At 35.1% G+C, this 18,166-nt stretch overlaps 1 protein-coding gene across 4 annotated transcripts in view; it reads right to left on the bottom strand.

Moving 5' to 3' along the window:
• Positions 1-18,166, bottom strand: part of LOC150100873 (protein IMPACT-A-like) — a 172,672-nt gene that overhangs the window by 23,629 nt on the left and 130,877 nt on the right. For 3 of the 4 annotated variants that reach the window (XM_090401689.1, XM_090401688.1, XM_090401687.1), the window contains exon 9: positions 8,280-8,370. The exons of the other annotated variant lie outside the window; for it this stretch is intronic. In XM_090401689.1, coding sequence (XP_090257815.1) covers positions 8,280-8,370 — 91 coding nt within the window. The remainder of the gene's footprint in view (positions 1-8,279; positions 8,371-18,166) is intronic. 4 annotated transcript variants of the gene reach the window in all.

Raw genomic sequence — 18,166 nt, 5'->3', positions numbered from 1 at the left:
CTGATGAGGATGTAACACCCTTATAAATTGACCAGTGAATAGCTCAACAATGTCTTCTGAAGCAGTTACCATTCTGCCATTTTAATTCATTAACATCATCTTACCATAATCATTCTTCTTTCTACTTGCCACATATCTAAAAAACTCCCTAGGGTTTTTCTTCACCTGATTTGTCAATTTCTGCTCATACTGCACTTTTGTTGTCCTTACTGAGTTACTCTTCTGGATTGTTCTTTATACTCTTCATGTACCTGATTATTACCATCATTCATCTTGTACTGCCTTCAAAGGTTCTTCTTCTTCTATATTTTATGCTTAAGCTCCTCATTCATCCATTTCACACCTACCTTATTCAACTTTATGAACTTCAGAACACATTCACACACTGATGCTGTGATGTATTTCTCTGTCAGTTCCCAAACAGCATTTATTTCCTTATCGCTCAACTCCTCATTCCATGCTATAGCTCCAAGCTGTTTCCTAAGTTTGTCATAATCACCAGCTTTGTACTTCCACATATATCCTTTCCTCACAGAAGTCTGCATATATCTAGCCATAACCCATGTGATCACTATATGATTACTCTCACTAACTGAAGGAAAGTGAGAAACCCCACTCGCAATTACATCCTCTGATGAAATCAACAGATCTAAAACTCTTGATCCTCACATGCCCTCCTTTAGTTGTCTCTCAAGAACTCAAGAAATTTATTTTCCTTATTCCCAAATGCTATCTCTTCATTCCAATCTATACTGCCATAATTAAAATTGCCCATAATAATTAGCCTTACTTTGTTTATTAACCCAAGTTGTTTATACATTTCTTCATCACTATCCCCTCCACATTCCCTGGCCTATAGCAACATCCAACTAAATATGTCTTCCTGTCAACCTCCTTCTCACAACATACTGCCTCATAACCATTGCCACTATTTCCCTCTTTCATGTCTCCCTTATGTGGGCATAATTCCACTACTATCATCAGCAGCACTCCTCTCTCCTTCTATTGCTTCCATTTCTATTGTCATTAGGATATTATCTTCATTCAACAATGTTTCACTTATTCCACTGATTTTAGGTTATTATTATTATTTTTGATTATTAAACTCAATCAGTGAAACCATTTCATTTCCCTTATTGCTGACACTTCTGGCATTTGTAAATAAATGCAGTTCAATTTTAAGTCTATAACCAGTCCTATCCAAGCCACTTGTTAGCTGTAATTTTCCCACCACACCTGCTCTTGCCCAATCACCTTTATCACCATTTACCACATATATCTGCTCAGTCTCAACATCCCCTCCCACATTCCATTTCTATGCTGATCATCCCCATACATACATTTATGACTACTTCCAACATCCAATCTCCCTAAACCACGTATCCCTATCCACCTGAACTCCCCCTTTTCCCTGTTCCTCTTGCATTCCCATTCTCTCTCTCTGTATCTCTCACACTACTACTGTTTCCATTGGCAAGCACTTCTGTCTCTTCAATATCACTCTCCTGATCTTTCACTTCATCTCTTACTTGTCTCACACACTGCATTTCCACCTAGCAACAGTTGCTCTAGTTACTGACTCAAAGCAATTTAAATGCAATCCATCACATCTATATAATTCCATTCTTCCTTCAAATACATGCCATACATCCACAAACTGTACTCCCTTCTCCTCACACAGCTCTGCTAGCATACAATAAGCATAAGTTTCAGAGGGGCTGCACTGCATAATTCAGAAGGCCTGGGTCAGAGGTTTGAATTCCAGATGATTGTGCCAGAGCTGTCAAAAATGATTTCTTGGTTGGTACAAATGATTTAAGAGGTGAGAAGTATTCTATGAGGGAGGATGTATAGGAGTTGTTAGAAGAGGCAAAACTGAAGAGCGAGAAGGTGAAGATTATAAGTCTCCTACACTATGATAGAGGCAAACTGAGGAGGAGGGCACCGATAAACAATGAGTCTATATATAGATTGCACAAAAGGGATGATTTAGGGTTTGTTGATCTGTGGTCTTGTTTGATGGAAAGAAGGATTTGTACAATGTTGATGGACTGCATCTAAATGGTTTTGATGTTAGGAGAGAGCTTTGTTCACTGAGCATACTGCAGACTAAATTCAGAAAAACTTAAGCAATTAGAGTGGAAGCAAGTGAATGAGTGTGAAAATGATGAAGTGAGGAATCTAGTCTCTCAAGCAAAATACTGAATATGGTAGTTAATTCAGAAAGTAAAGGTGGGGGGGAGAATAAAGGGATACCACAGTTTCTATATACTAATGCCAGAAGTATCAGGAATGAGAGGAAGGAGTTTTTGGCATTGGTTAGTGCAACCTCACCAAAAGTTATAAGAATTAGTGAGAATTGGCTAACAGCAGATGATATAGTTATGGGGATTGAATGTAAAGGATTTAGTATTTGCAGGGAAGATAGAGAAGATAGGAATGAGGGTAAGATTACCGTTGATGATAGTAGATGAATTGCAGCCAAAAAGAATAGGAGACAGGTGGGATGGTTGGTGGCTGTTCATTTGAAGCAATCAGGTGTGATATTAAGGTGACTAAGACAAAATACACAGTTGGCTTTTTCTAAAATAAAGAGCCAAAAAGGCTTCATTTCGGTGATACAAAACTATATAAATCAAGTGGATATTAAATCCAGCATTATTTCAAAGCTGAATGCAGAAACTATGAAAGTTTCATATGAAATTTGATTAGAGAGCTTAAGGGCAGACTTTATAGAAAAACCCTAGCGCAGACCTTATAGAAAAACATGATCATTTGCCCAAGCATCCATATATTTGCCTTTCTATTGGTCCATTTTGATAAGGTTTCACTGACCTGGGAGAATCAACCAGTTCAAAACAGCTTCTTCCCAATTTAAACCTATGCGTTTAAATTGGGAAGAAGGCTAGTTCAGAAGCCTTAAGGTAACAGCCCTACCACTGAACTATTCCATCATCAGGCTAGTCCCCTGACATGGAGAACATAATTCTACTTGTAAGCTGACAGAAAAAGATAATCAGATTGAATCTATGGAAAACAACCCTGGAATGGAAAAGGTAAAACAAAAATGGAAACAACAAAATATAATATAATAGCAAACTGGAATGTAAGAGGAATAGCATATAAAGAAATAGAATTAGACCAACTATTAAATGAAAGAAATTTTAAAATAGCAGTAATCACTGAAACAAAAAAAGAAATTAAAAGGAACTATGAGAACTGAAAATTTTAATGTGATAAACAGTGGAGTCGACAGAGACCAAAGAGCACTAGCAGGAGTCAAGATTTGGATTCATAACTCCCTTTCAAAACAGTTAAAACATTATAAATTATAGGATGAAAGAATAATAGAAGCTAGAATAAAAATAGATAGAGGCTATTTAACAATAATTGGTTTATATCCCCCAGAAGAAGGAAGAGAAAGGATAATATTGATTTTTATAATCAGCTACAAAACATATATAATAAAATAAATAAAAATGATTATGTAATTTTAGCAGGAGACTTAAATGCAAGAATTGGAAACACGAAAATTAATAATAATATAGGAATACATGGAGAACATACTCTAAACAGGAATGGTAAAAAATTGATTGCCTTTGTAGTTTATAATAACCTAAAAATAATGAATTCCTTCTATAAACATAAAGACATACATAAATATACTTGGGCAGCAAGAGGATGGAAATCAATATTAGATTATTTTATATTAAATGAAATGACATCAAAATTTTCACTAGACATTAGAGTTCACAGAGGATATGTAATAAGCAGTGACCACTTCCTTGTTAAAATAAAATTACCACTTAAATGGCTACAAGTGACAAGAAAAGAAAGAAAATTTGAAACATTTGTTTATAAAACTAGACTATTGAATAACACAAATGTACAATGGCTATATGAACAAAGAATTAACCAATATCTAGATAAAATAAAACAAAAATGATGAAATAGAAATAGAATGCCTTAATATAAAAACAATACTAAATGCAGCAGCAAATGAAAGCTTAGGAAAGACCAAAAAATTCAATAAAAGAAAAAAACTGAAGATCTGGGATGATACAATCAAAGAAATAATCAAAAAGAAAAACGAAGCCTATCACAAATGGTTAAGCAGTAAAAGATTAGAAGATGAAATAGAATATAAAAGAATAAGAGCCATAGCTAAAAGAGAAGTCAGAAAAAGGCATAGAGAATCAAATTTGTTTCTAATTTCGAATTGAAATTAGAAGAATTTCTAAATTACTACACAGAATTGTGGACAGACAAATATTTTAAAAAAGACAACGGCAAACAATTAAAAAAATGAAAAGAAAATAACTAAAGAAGAATTAGAAATCAGCCTGAAAGAAACAAGAAATGGAAAATCACCTGGAGAAGATAATCTAGATTCAGAACTATATAAATATGCAGAAACAAGATTCAAAGAAAGACTCTTATTATTTTTAAATAAAATTTATTCAACGGGTATCCTCCCAATAGAATGGAAAAAAGCAATTGTGATTACTATCTTTAAAAAATAATAGAGATTACCCTAAAAACTACAGAGGTATCAGTATACTAAATTTCTGTTACAAAATATATTGCAAAATCTTAAATAGCAAACTAATGAAATATTCCGAAAACTTTATTTTAGAAGTAACACAGTGACGGCTGAACTGGATAGGGGTAATGGGTTTACAGTGATACTACTGGACCTTGCCAAGGCCTTTGATAGGATACCACATGGAACCCTAATCAGTAAACTGGAGCAGATGGGTATAGATATAGGGTTGGTGAGATGGATAAGAGGGTGGTTGAAGGAGAGATATCAAAGAGTGGTTTATTCAGGAGTGGAGTCTAAAAGATGTCTTGTGACTAGTGGAGTGCCACAGGGCTCTGTTCTTGGACCACTGCTTTCAATTTGTTCATCAATGATATTGGAAAGGATCTGAGAGGAAGTGTTCACTTGTTTGCTGATGATGCAAAGTTGGGTAGAGCAATTGTGAGTGCACAAGATGTCAAAATTTTACAGGATGATTTGGATAGTTTGGAGGACTGGGCTAGGAAAAATGGATGTGAATTTAATGTGGCAAAGTGTAAGGTTATGCACTTTGGGGTGAAAAGAATAGCAGCAGTATATCGCATTGGTGGAATCATACTCCAGGAGATTGATGAGGCCAGGGATTTGGGAGTGTTGGTGGATAGGGAGTTGAAGTTTAGGGGGCACATTGCAAAAGTGACTAAAACAGCTCACCAAATCACTTGGCTTCTGAAAAATACTTTAACATGCAGAGACGAACAAGTTGTTGTTCCTCTGTATCAAGCCTTGATAAGACCCCATCTGGACTTCTGTGCCCAGCTATGGGCACCAGGGTTTCTTCGTGATGGGGAGGAAGTGGAGAGGGTCCAGAGACGAGTGACCAAGATGATAGCAGGTCTGTGGAATGAACCTTATGAGAATAGGTTGAAGATTTGTGGGTTGCAGAAATTGGACGATAGGCAAAGGAGGGGTGATATGATTGAGACATTCAAACTACTGAAGGGTTTTTATAAGATTGATCCAGAAGATATTTTTGAAAATATGACTGGTGGTGGGAGGACTAGAGGCCATGCATGGAAGCTGGGCAAGAGCGTGGTTGACAAGGGTGTCAGAGCTAGGTTCTTTACTTGAAGAGTGGTAAATGAGTGGAATAAGCTTCCAGAGTCTGTTGTGGGTGCTACGACCATGAATGAGTTCAAGGCAAGGTATGATAGATACCGTGTGAATGTTGAATAGTTGTTCTTGACATGATGTTAGGGCCTCCCTCGATGAGTCTGTCGACTCCTTGGAGTTTCCCGGAACAACAATAATAATAATAATAATAATAAAAGTACAGAATGGATTTAGAAAAGGACGATCATGTATAGACCAGGCCTTTTCCCTAAAATTAATAATAGAGAAAAGAAGAGAATACAATTTAGAAACACATATTGCATTTATTGACTTTGAAAAAGCATTTGACAAAGTTAAAAGAAACATATTATTTAACATATTAAAAGAAAGACAAATACCAAATAATGTCCTAAAAGCTATCACAAGTATATATGAAAATAATCAAATACAAATATAATATCCAAAGCTGTCACAAGTATAGATGAAAAAAATCACTAGCTATGAGAGAGAGATAAACCAAGGGGTCTGACAGGGATCTCCCATCTCAGCAACTCTTTTTAATATCTACTTAAATGAAATAATAATAAAATGGAATAAAAATCTACATCAAGGAATTAAACTTTCTCCTACAGTGAACTTAAACATTCTCCTTTTTGCCGACGACCAAATAATAATTACAAATTCTGAAGATAACTTACAGAAAGCTATTTTAGATCTAAATGAGATAGCCAAAGATTATGGTGTGAAAATATCAACAGAAAAATCAAAAACTATGGCCTTTAAAGGACAAGATCCAGCAAGAACTAAAATAGTAATAGATAACAAGATCTCAGAACAGGTGAATTCATTTAACTATCTAGGATGTATGATCACATATGAAAATGAAAAAGATACAAATGTAAAAATTGCAAAATATTAAAAATAACAAGTGTAATTAACTCTATATTTAAACCAACCCTAGTTCTAAAACAAACCAGACTAAAAGTATACAATACATTAGCCCTACCAGTCTTAATGTATGGAAGCGAAATCTGGACAATAAAACAAAAAGACAAACAAAGATTAGTAACAGCAGAAATGAAGTTTATGAGAAAAACTGAAAAGTATACCCTATTTGATCACAAAAGAAATGAAGAAATTATGAAAGAATTAAACCAAGAACACATTCAACGATTGAAAACAGAAAGATTACCAAAACAAGCCTTAAAGTATAAGCCATTAGGAAAAAGAAAACCAGGACGTCCTCTTAAATGACTCAACGATGACTTCTAAGGCCGGAACAGACCATGCTAGGCCTAAATCCTTGATACGCATGATGATGATGATGATGATCTGAGAGCTGGGTCAGAAATAAAACACTCAATTAAAGACTAAGACCACAGATATAAGAGTTCTGAGAAAGATTAGGGCAGGTGGCATCAATGGCAGTATCATATGAAAAAGAGGATATTAGGAAAGAACTTGCCATTGTTAGCATTCAGGAATGTGTTAGCAGAGTTAATTTCAGATGGTATGGTCACCTAAACAGAATGGGCGAGGAAATTTTAGCAAAATAAATGTTCTTTGCCAGGTTGGCAGGAAAACGAAGATATAGGTGGATTGATACAGTAAAAAGTGCCTTAGAAGACAGAAATATAAGATCTGATAATGTTGGAGTCTTGACAGATAACAGATTGATTTGGAGGAAAATTGTTGATAGGAAGTAGTAAAGATGTAAGTTTTTCATGTACTACTATCATTAAATCCTGTACATCCCTTGAGGGTACATATCAGGAATTTGATGATGATGATGAAATATCCAGAAGAGAGAACTGACTAGGATATAGCTGTCATACCTTATTTAAAAGAAAACTTTTTTTTCTTTATAAATTAAGAAATCTAATAAAGTCATGAATTCACATAGCTCCCTTAACAGAAACAAAGGCTTCATCATGAAGAACAAACAATCAAACATTTCATTTGCTTGATTGTTTCTGTTCTAACAATTTATTTCTGTTTTAACATTAGCTGCTTTCTTCAATTCTCCTATCACAGCCCTGAAGAAGCAACAAGAATATAGCTAGGCAAAACTAGTCAGTATAATTTCTAGTTTTGTTTTAACTTGTTTATCAGCATATAAATTTTTTCCCCTATTAGTGTTATATATCTTAATAATAATGTGTCATTTAAAGAGAATATTCTATATTTGGGGAGTCTATACAGGCTGACTCATACAGCCTTTACTAGTGTGTGCGTGTGTGTGTGTGTATACACACATTTTCCTCTGAAAATCCAGAACAACTCGTCTTCAGACTTAATGGAACAAACCATTCATCCTTCTTCATTCCACATCTATTTATGCTTACTTCACATCATTTTCATAATGATCCATCTCCATAAACCTCTAAATTTAAGAAACGGATCAATAGGTTCCAGCTCTGTTCTTAACCACCTGCTCACACATGGCACTAGCATGCTATATACCACTAACTTATTTCCTTTATTCTCTTATTTCCTAAGTGAAATAATTTAATAATATTTGCTTTTCCTTTAAGTACTATTAATCAAAATCAGACTAGCATGCTAACTAGTTTTATACGAAAACCTGTAGAAATTATATATAATAATATTGGATCCTTTAAAACTGAATAAAAAATAATCTTACCTGAAGCAAATGAAGTAGTCGAGCACCTGCATGAGTTTCACCATCATCATCTGAATCCTGGAGAAATGTCTGGCTGGACTGGAGGTAAATTCTATCATGATGTGGGGAAAAATTGTTAAATGAGAAGTATATGGATATGGTAAGTCATGACAATCTGGTCTAGTTGGCTGAGCAGATAGAACATCGATTAGTGTCCCAACAATAAGCCATGGATTTGAATTCCACTGTTGGCATGGATGATTATAAATGCCTTTAGAGGTAGACAAATTTCATTGCTCAGTATGAGACTACCACCTGCATATTAGAAACATGAAGTGAAAAAAAAAAAGGTTCATGTTTGGTCTCTAGTTCACAGTATTAGCTAACCTTTAGCCCACCCATGGTACTAAATGATAGAATACAACTTTCATGGATAGAATTCACAATTAAAAAAAACACACCTTGGGATTTCATGTAGGTCAGATACAGAGGAAAAAAACTTAGATATTAGGTATTCTCTAGTAGCCATGGGCAACCTGAGGTCTGCAAGCAAGAAGGTGATGAGATTTGTAAAGAGAAATTTCAATATTTGGAATTTTTTATGTGGTGCAATGAGGAGTAGATAGCATAAGCGCTGTTGTGTTTGTAACATGAAGAGAGCAGATACACTAGTGGTTAGTGTATCTGCTCTCTAGCCAAAAGGCTGCAGGTTCAAATCCCGCTGTGGGCATGGACATTTGTGATTGTCTGTGGAAATACTAGTGCTGGTGGGTGGTAGATAGCATTGGTGTGGTTGCGGTTAGTTGTAGTTTGGTGGAATGAGTGGTGGAGACAGAGGGTTGTAGAGCACGTGTCCTCTCCCCAATGTGTCTTTGGACTCCCTGGAGGTGTCATGTAGTAATAATAATATTTACCTGTTTAAAAATCTTTGTTATACCTTCATATGTCAAACTAGAGTGGACAGGGTTGGATATTAGACTAGTGCATTGGATTTATAGATTGGCTATCTGATAGGTATCAACAAGTTTTGTATGGCGGAGGGGGGGGGGGGGCACCATCCCAGAAGAGGAAAGTTACACTGCACAAGCTGTAAAGACAGATTATGGCAATGATGTGGAGGACCTTAACTTGCAGAAATAAAGAGGTACTGGTTCCACTGCATAAGGCTTTGTATGAATTATTGTGCAGAGATTTGGTCCCCTGGTTTTCATGGTTGTGATGAGGATATGTTGGAAAGGATGAAGAGAAGAGTGACTAAAGTTGTAACAGATCTTTGGGATGTGGCATATGAGGGCAGATTGAGGAAATGCAGTTTGCAAAGTCTTGTGAATAAATGGAAGAGAGGGAATATTATTGAGGCACTTAAGTTGGTAAAGGATTGTTACAAAGTTAATGTGGAATTTTTTATTTTTTTTATTTTTACAAAATGGGAGAAGCAGGTAGAACAAGGAGACATACCTGGAAGCTGTATAAGGAGGGTGTGAACAGGTACATGAGATGAAGGTTCCTTGAATGGTGGTTGTTCAGTGGAATCTGTTATGAATGCAGATACACTGAATGAGTTTGAAGCCTGGTATAATGAGCTTTGAAAGTAATTTCCACCTCCTGCGATGACTTTTTTTTTTGACTCCATAGAGGTCTGGTGTTAATAATAATAGTAATCAATGTGTCTAAGGACAAACTGTTATTTTTCTTTTTTCAATAATGAATCGGATTCTACGATGCTGCTGTTCAAACATGTTGAAAGGTATTCAATGTATCGAGGACACCATATCAGTAGATGGAAAACATACTGTCTCAGCTTAATGCTAAATCTGTGAGTTTTGCATGGAGTTTAAAGCATTCTGTTACATAGCTCCATGAAAAAGTGTATGAGGGAGGTGAAGATGATGAAAGCAGGTTCCCACAGCTATACTTTGTAAATTTTTTCCTAGCAAGACTTCAGAGTGAACTAAAAAAGGGGCTTTGATATTTTTGTCAAAGTGGAATGCTGATAAATAATGAGAAAATGCTGATAAATAATGAGAATGCTGATAAATCAAAACTTATTGTTACGTGAATACTGTGGAGCATGAATGTTCCTGGAAAACTCTTCCAGAAATGTGACCCTAAGAAAAGTCATTTGTAGTTTATTCAGTTAAGTATGATAACTTTCTCCAGTGGATTCTGTGAATGGTATTATCCAAAGCATGCTACAAGATCTGACAAAATGATGCAATTGTTTCGAATGCCTTAAATCATTATCCCAACCTCAATAAATCTGGATGCATAAAACTGCCTTTTAGCTAGGGTGACTGTGGTTCTCAGACCTTTGGACCAATGACCAAGAACACCCAATCATGCCATTGGGTAGCTTACAGACTTTACTTTGTTTTCAGTCTCACTAATGCACTGCTGGCAAGCATGTGAATATTGTTCATTGAAGATGCCAATTTGACTTCAGAAAAATATAAGAAATGATAATGTTTACTTAATTTAGTTATTATAGCATCAATATAGTCATCTCCTTCCTAAAAATACAAATATGACTGATAATCAATGTATATGCTTGAACATGAGACCTAGTATAACCATTTACAATATATTACTTGGCATATACAGTGTAGTATAATAACAATATTCCTTACAATTATACAAAAATAAATAAATAAAATAAAATAAAAATGAATAACTAAAAGAGCACCAAATACAACGATTGCCTTCAAATTTAGATATCTAGCTAATTCAATCTCACATATATGCACAAAGAGACACTAAGAGGTTTGGATTCAATTTTAAATTAAATGTACAGAGTTCTGTGTTTATGCCCTTCTCAAGTGGATTTTTTTTTTTTTTTTTTTTGGCAATTCCACCTACAAAACCACCTAAAGCAATTGTACCTTCTACCTTTACGTAAATCCATAGTACATTAGTATAGTGGTAATTACTGTATTATGACTAAGGGTCAGATAACCCAAAATCCTGCTCTGTAGATCAAACTCTGAACTTTCTCAAGCAACTTCATGTCTCTAAATAAGATAAGAATGGCAGTGATGGTAGTTATACATCATCTTCAATTTCCTGATACCTATCCTCAAGTTATGTACAGACTACTAAGACAGTGCTATGTGATTAAGTTTACATTACTACTGATCTCATATAAACAATTTTCCTCTGAATTAGCCTATTACTTGCCAACACTCTAACATTTTCGTTTTTAAGGCACTTCTGACTGAATCAGTCCATCTTGGTTTCCCTCTAGGTCTCTTTTCCTCTATACATTTCCAGCTGTTATTCAATTTAGTTAGAGAAACCTGAAGACTTGCACTGGATTTGTTTAGGAGTACAACATTATCTGCATGAAACAAAGAGATGAGTTTGATAATTCTAATATTAGGTTTAATGCTACTTGCTTTCATAATGTGATCCATACAGATGATGAATAAGAGAAAATATGATAGGCATCCTTGTCTTACACCTGATTTTACATCAAACCATCTTCCTGTATTTCCTGGAGACTTGAACTGGATTTGTTTAGGAGTACATAATCTTCAACTGCATGAAGCAAAGAGATAAGCCTAATATCAGGTTTATTCATAAAAACATTTGTAAGAAAAAAATGTTATGGAAGGAATACCGTGATCATAAGAATGATGTCAATTAAGAAAATTATAAGGAGCAGGCCAGAAAAGTTATAACTGTTGTATGGAGAGCTAAGTCTGATTATGAAAGAAAATTGGCTCTGCAAGCAGCTATTAGACAACCAAAAAGAATTCTATTATTATGTTGCAAGTAAAAGAAAGAATGAATATGAAAAAATATCTCTAATGAATGGACATGGTGTGAGGATGATGATGCAGAAGTTATTCAACTAATGAGTGCCCACTTTGCTAAAAGATATCAACCTGGTGTATGCAACATTGAGCTCACTGCTGCTACTTCACTATATGAACAAATTATGGCATATGAAGAGGAGGTACTAGAGCTGTTGCAAAAACTGAATAAGTCAATAGGAACTGATGAGATATCAGCATGGATACTAAAAGCATGTTCAGCTGAATTAACTATTCCTTTGACCAAGCTATATAATTGGAATCTAAGAAGATGGAAGACTCTATAGAAATGGAAATACTATAAAATAATCCCATTGGACAAGGGTGGTACAAAGTCTGATGTATCCAACTATTAGAAAAGATTTTGGAAAAGTTGATTAGGGCTTGAATACAGAAATGGACTGACAGAAAATCTATACTTTGCTATGAACAGCATGGGTTTACTAAGGGATGGTCATGTTTAAACAACTTTCTCACATTCCATAATAAATCTCCTTGTGTAACTCAGTAGTAACTGAGTTACACAAGGAGAATGGATACACCCTGACACTTGGATTTTGTTAAGGAGTTTGGCAGACTACAGCATGGAAGATTGCTGTATAAATTGAAGAATATGGGATTGAATTATAAAATATTAGAGTGGATAAGAGGATAGCTAACTGAAAAATATAAAAAAAATGATATATGGTAGATGAATTTGCAAGATTTAAGGTAACCAGTTATGTACCATAAGGATCATCCCTTGGTCCATTGTTATTCAATCTATACACTAATAACAATGAGAAGGATATGAGAGGGGGGGGGCATACAGCTATTTTGCTGATAATGCAAAATAGGCTGGTAATCAGGAATGCTGCTGTTATATAGTACTTGCAGAATGATATGAATAAGCTGGAATTGTGGGCACATGAAAACAGCTATCAGTTTAATATTAGTAAATGTAAAATCGTGCACTTCGGTGTTGTTAGATATCCAATATCATATTATACCAGTGTAATTATGCTAGAAGAAACTGATCGAGCTAGGGATCTTGGAGTTTTAGTACACAGGAAGTTGAAGTTCAGTGGCCATATAGCAAAGATTGCCAATACAACTCAGAGGGTAATTGTGATGATGAATTTATTTTGTCTCTATACAAGGATTTGTTAAGACCTCACATGGACTATTGTGCACAAGTTTGGTTTCTGTGTAATTTGGATACAGTGGAGAGTGTGCAAAGGAGAGTGTTAAAAATGATATCAAGATTGTAGAATACACATCATGAAGACTGACTGACTAAGAATTTGTGGACTGCAGACACTAGCAAACAGGAGTAAAAGGGATGATATGATTGAGACACAAATTTCTAAAAAGATCATACAGAATATCAGTAGACAGAATTTTTCATTTTATGGAGGATGGGGAAAGAACGAGAAGGCATCTTTGGTGGTTGAGAATGAATGCTGTCAAGGAGGAAAATAAAAACTTGATTTTTCTCTCACAGAGTGGTGCATGACTGCCACTGGATGTGGTGAGTGCAGGTAGTGTGAATGAGTTCAAGAACTGGCATAAATGCTAGTGATAGTAATATGTGGCCTCTCTCAATGATTCCCTGACTCCCTGTAAGTTTCTCTTAATAATAATGAATACCTGATTACCTGATAATGAATACCTCATACCTGATTTTTACATCAAACCATCTTCTTGTATTTCCTGGAGATTTGCACTGGATGCATTTAGGAGGATAATGTTATCTGCATAAAGCAAATAGCTAAGTTTGATATCTCCAATTCTAATATTAGGTTTAATGCCACTTTCTTTCATAATGTGATCTATATAGATGATGAATAAAAGTGGCAATAGCATGCACCCTTTCCTTACACCTGATTTTATATCTAACCATCATCCTGCATTTCCTTCAATTCTAACTTCCCACTCACAACTTAAATGTAGACTATGTATTTGCTCTGTATAATGTTCTGTTTACCCCATATAATTGTAGTCTTTTGAAAAGCTTTTTTTCTCGGCACCTTGTCATATGCCTTTTCCAGATCAAACAGATCCAACTATCTGTCATAAAATGAAAATCTGATCTTGACAAATGTCTATTTGGCTTGAACCCAAGTTATTCTTCTCCAATTTTTTTCTTAGTCTTTGCTCAAGTATTCCTTGCAGAAATCTTACATTGAACACTCAGTACAGAAATATCTGCAATTCTAACATTCAAATCTTATTTCCCTTTTTTATAGATGAGAAGTATGAGAGCTCTACTCCAATCACCTGGAAGTCGACCTTCTGACATGGCCTTCGGAATTAAGGAGTCTAACCACTGTAAAACATTCATTCCTCATTTTTGAGCATTTCTGTTTGAATGTCATCTACTCCAGCTGCCTTTCCAATGAAATCAAAATGCAATGCAATTCATCTGCCACCTAAAGACATTCCCAGTCATTCATGCTCATACTGAGGTTGAAACTCACACTCTGTTGGAAAGTGGGGATGCTATCTACTCTGCCAACAAGACTGATATTTATAATTAACAACTTACTAGTCTGTCTAAACTACACATAATATGCAGGTTGTCTAAGACTTTAGATATCTGAGATCTTCTTTTGCTTTATATCAGCGCAACCTTTCAATTATTCAGACTTCTCAGCAAGAGAATGAATATCAGGTACAGAAGATATTAGTGAAATGGAAATTTTCAGTTTATCATTGCAACTGAAGAAAGTTAAAATTCTGTCCCAAAAATTGAATGAACTGTAGATCCTTCTTTAATCAGGATTACAAAAAAAACTCAATGCAGGATTCTTTAAAAGCTTTTTTTTTCATTGTTTAAAGTAAGGTTATAGAAAGAATGGATTCAAGTGATCTATAAGTCTTATCACAGAACCTCTGTAGTCAGCTGGTAGTATTGATGCTCTCAGGGTGAAAAGGCACAAGTTCCAAAACCTGTTATTGTTTGAGAAAAACCTCAGACTTTTCAAACAAATGGGAGTTAGACAACCTCATGTATGAAGAAGCACGTTTTTACCTTCTCAGAATCTCGAATTTTGCAGGCAGATACATAAAAGCTTGCTGGAAAACACAAAGCAATCTGCAAACAATTAAGCAAGCATAAGGCGAGATTAGGATTGAAGAAAAAAAAAGATGCAAAGTCTCATCACAATTTTGGAACATTCATAAAACAAAAACTCCTCAGCAAAAATGATCAGGTATTTACAAGAATCAATTATTCTCTGAATTTTTATAAATTCCATCAATGCTTTTAAGTGTGTTTTTGTAAAGTGAATTACATGCTATATTTGTAGCAAACAATATACTTCTTTTTTTTTTTTTTTTAACAGGAGAAAAAGTAACCGCTCTGTGTAAGATTTCTAATCTACTTTTTTTCCTAGTCTACTTACCTTTTCTCAATTAAAGAAAAAAATATTCACATAATATTACATAGACTTTAATATTAGCATATTTGCATAAATGCTTTATTTATTATTTATTTTTTATTTAATTCCATCCATGAGAGGTCATAAAACTATAATACATGAGTACTGTGGGTGGGCTAACAATTGTTTTTTTTTATTATTTTTTATTAATTTATATATATTACCTAATGTGGATTAGGTAAACCCTGCACTAAAGAGCCATTTCAGACCTCAAATAAGCAATAAGTGGTGGTCTCACACTATACAGTAAAATTCATCTCTCATCTAACAATGGGATTAACCCGACGCCTGCTGGTTGGAGAGAGAGAAGATATGCTAACCACTTGGCCAACCAAGGCTCAGGCTGGATATTTTTTAGATCATAAGAAACAGTGTGTAAAAATTGCACACAAGTTTCTTATGATTCATTTACAAATCTCTCTGTGGTTACATGTATAATGTTTTGCATTTATCTGCAAATGAATACTTTTATAATAGACAAACTGAGTCAAGTTTTTTCACTTTTCTAACACATTTTCTAACTTTTTTTTTCTAAAAAAATTTGTATGTATTTTTCAGAAATTTGAGTTCAAAATTTTTTGAGATTGCTCGTTCTTGAGTATTTATGTCTGTGTGTGTTTCTCACACAGACATCAATACTAACCTGCAACGCAACATGGTATGAAATTTCCATGTTATGTAAATGCATGTTATAACAGGGTTGTTCTTTATGTTGTAGAACAGTTATGATTAGCCTACAGTTAGTTGCACTTTCTTAAGCCAAGAATACTGGACACAAAAGTTAAAACATTTTCAACTTTTTACTCAGTGATGTCACAAAATCAGAAAATTTTAACTCTTAGAGAACAAGTTGCTGCTATCAAGGACTTGGCCAGTAAACATGCAATAGCAGAGTATGGAATATCACAATAATCTCACATCACAAAAGAGTTTACTTATACCATAATTACCAGAAAATATTTATGTAGTTATTTCTTTTTCTTTTTATTAAGAAATGAAACTATGCAATTTTTCTTTATTTAGGCTATAAATTTATTATTATATCATTACATAAACAAATCACTATTCAAGGCAGTAGTCATACCGCAAATGTGTATCTTTTGTGCAATGGCAACTCTTGGCATGTGACACTCTAAGGTCTATCCAGTAATTACATATAACATAGCAGTTTTTTCTCTGAAAAAAAACTGCTATGCAATTAAGTATGACAGTCTGTATTATAGGATCTTATTTTATTGAACATACACAGAACTTTTTCATCAAGGTAAAAGACAAAACAAAGGATGATCCCTAAATGTTGAATAAAAGTGTAGTAAGAAGGGTGAATGGGCTAAAGTTTTTTGTATTGCAAGTGGTAAATCTTTCTCTTTTGCCACAGAATAACCTTCACCCATAGTTCAAAGTCTCATGCCCTTTGGCACTACAAGGGTGCCAACTGGGAGGACCTCCATGACTTCTATTTCTCCTTCCTATTGTCTGACTACTGCTTCAGTTCTTCTGATCCAAACCCCTACTCAAACTGAATAACAGAAATCATCCTCACAGAAATGGAGGCTTTCATCCCTTATTCCACTCTGAATTCTCAGCTACCATCCATGCCTTGGTTCTCAAAAAGTGTGCCAATGCAGCAAAAGAAAAAACCACTGCTTACCACGAATGGTTCAAGAAAATTCCAGCTGCCCGTTCTGCCTATAATGCAGCTTGTAATGGTTAAAAAAGAATCATCACCAAGTCAGAGTCATACTTTGAAGGGACAAATGCTACAAACTTGTCTCCTGCCCAAATGGTAGTCACTGCTTCTGGTCCCTTGCCAAGACCACTGGGTGCAATTTCTTCCCACCCAGGTTTCCACCACTCTCACATCCCAATGGTACTGTAGTTACTTCACCTAAAGACAAGGTCAACTTACTGGTGTCAGTCTTCTCTTTCAATTTCTGCATTCATGACCTGGGCAAAGTTCCCTCCACTCCACCAAGAATGGATCCATTCATGTCTCCCATAGTCTTCTGACAAAAAGAAATTTGAAAATTCCTTAATAACCTGAACACAAACAAGGCATCTGGTCCTGACTGTATATCACTTATTGTGCTAAAATATTGTGTCCTAGAACTAACACCTATCCTATATCCCCTCTTCAATTTATCCTATTCGACTGGCAACTGACTTACAACATGGACACAGATCCACATCCCTAAGAAAGGTGACAAAAGTCTACCAACAAACTACTATCCAAATGCTCTCACTTCTCTTCTCTCTAAAATTATGGAGAAGGTCATCAACAACCAACTCTTGAACCAACTAGAGACATGCCAATTAATCAGTGACCAGCAGTATGGATTCTGCCACTCATGATCTACAACTGATCTTCTCGCTTTTCACCACCCGCCTCTGGACTCAGGCCATGGAGAAATTTGGAGAAATTCACATGGTTGCCCTCAACATTTCAAAGGCATATGATTGGGTTGGGCACAGGGCCTACTTAACAAACTACCATCCTATGGTCTGCCTGCTTCACTCTGCAACTGGATCACCAACTTTCTCAGTGGTTGATCACTACATGTCATGGTGGATGGTTTGCTCTCATCAAATTTCCCCACCAATGCAGGAGTACCGCAGGGTTCTGTTCCTCTTGTATATAAATGACCTAAAAGCAAAAAGAAATTACTGCATTTAC

This window comes from Typopeltis vanoorti, chromosome 12 (assembly GCF_054136105.1).
Source record: "Typopeltis vanoorti isolate ZY-2024b chromosome 12, IOZ_Tvanoo_1.0, whole genome shotgun sequence".
NCBI classification, from domain to species: Eukaryota; Metazoa; Arthropoda; class Arachnida; order Uropygi; family Thelyphonidae; genus Typopeltis; species Typopeltis vanoorti.
This window is presented reverse-complemented; position numbering and strand designations above follow the sequence as displayed.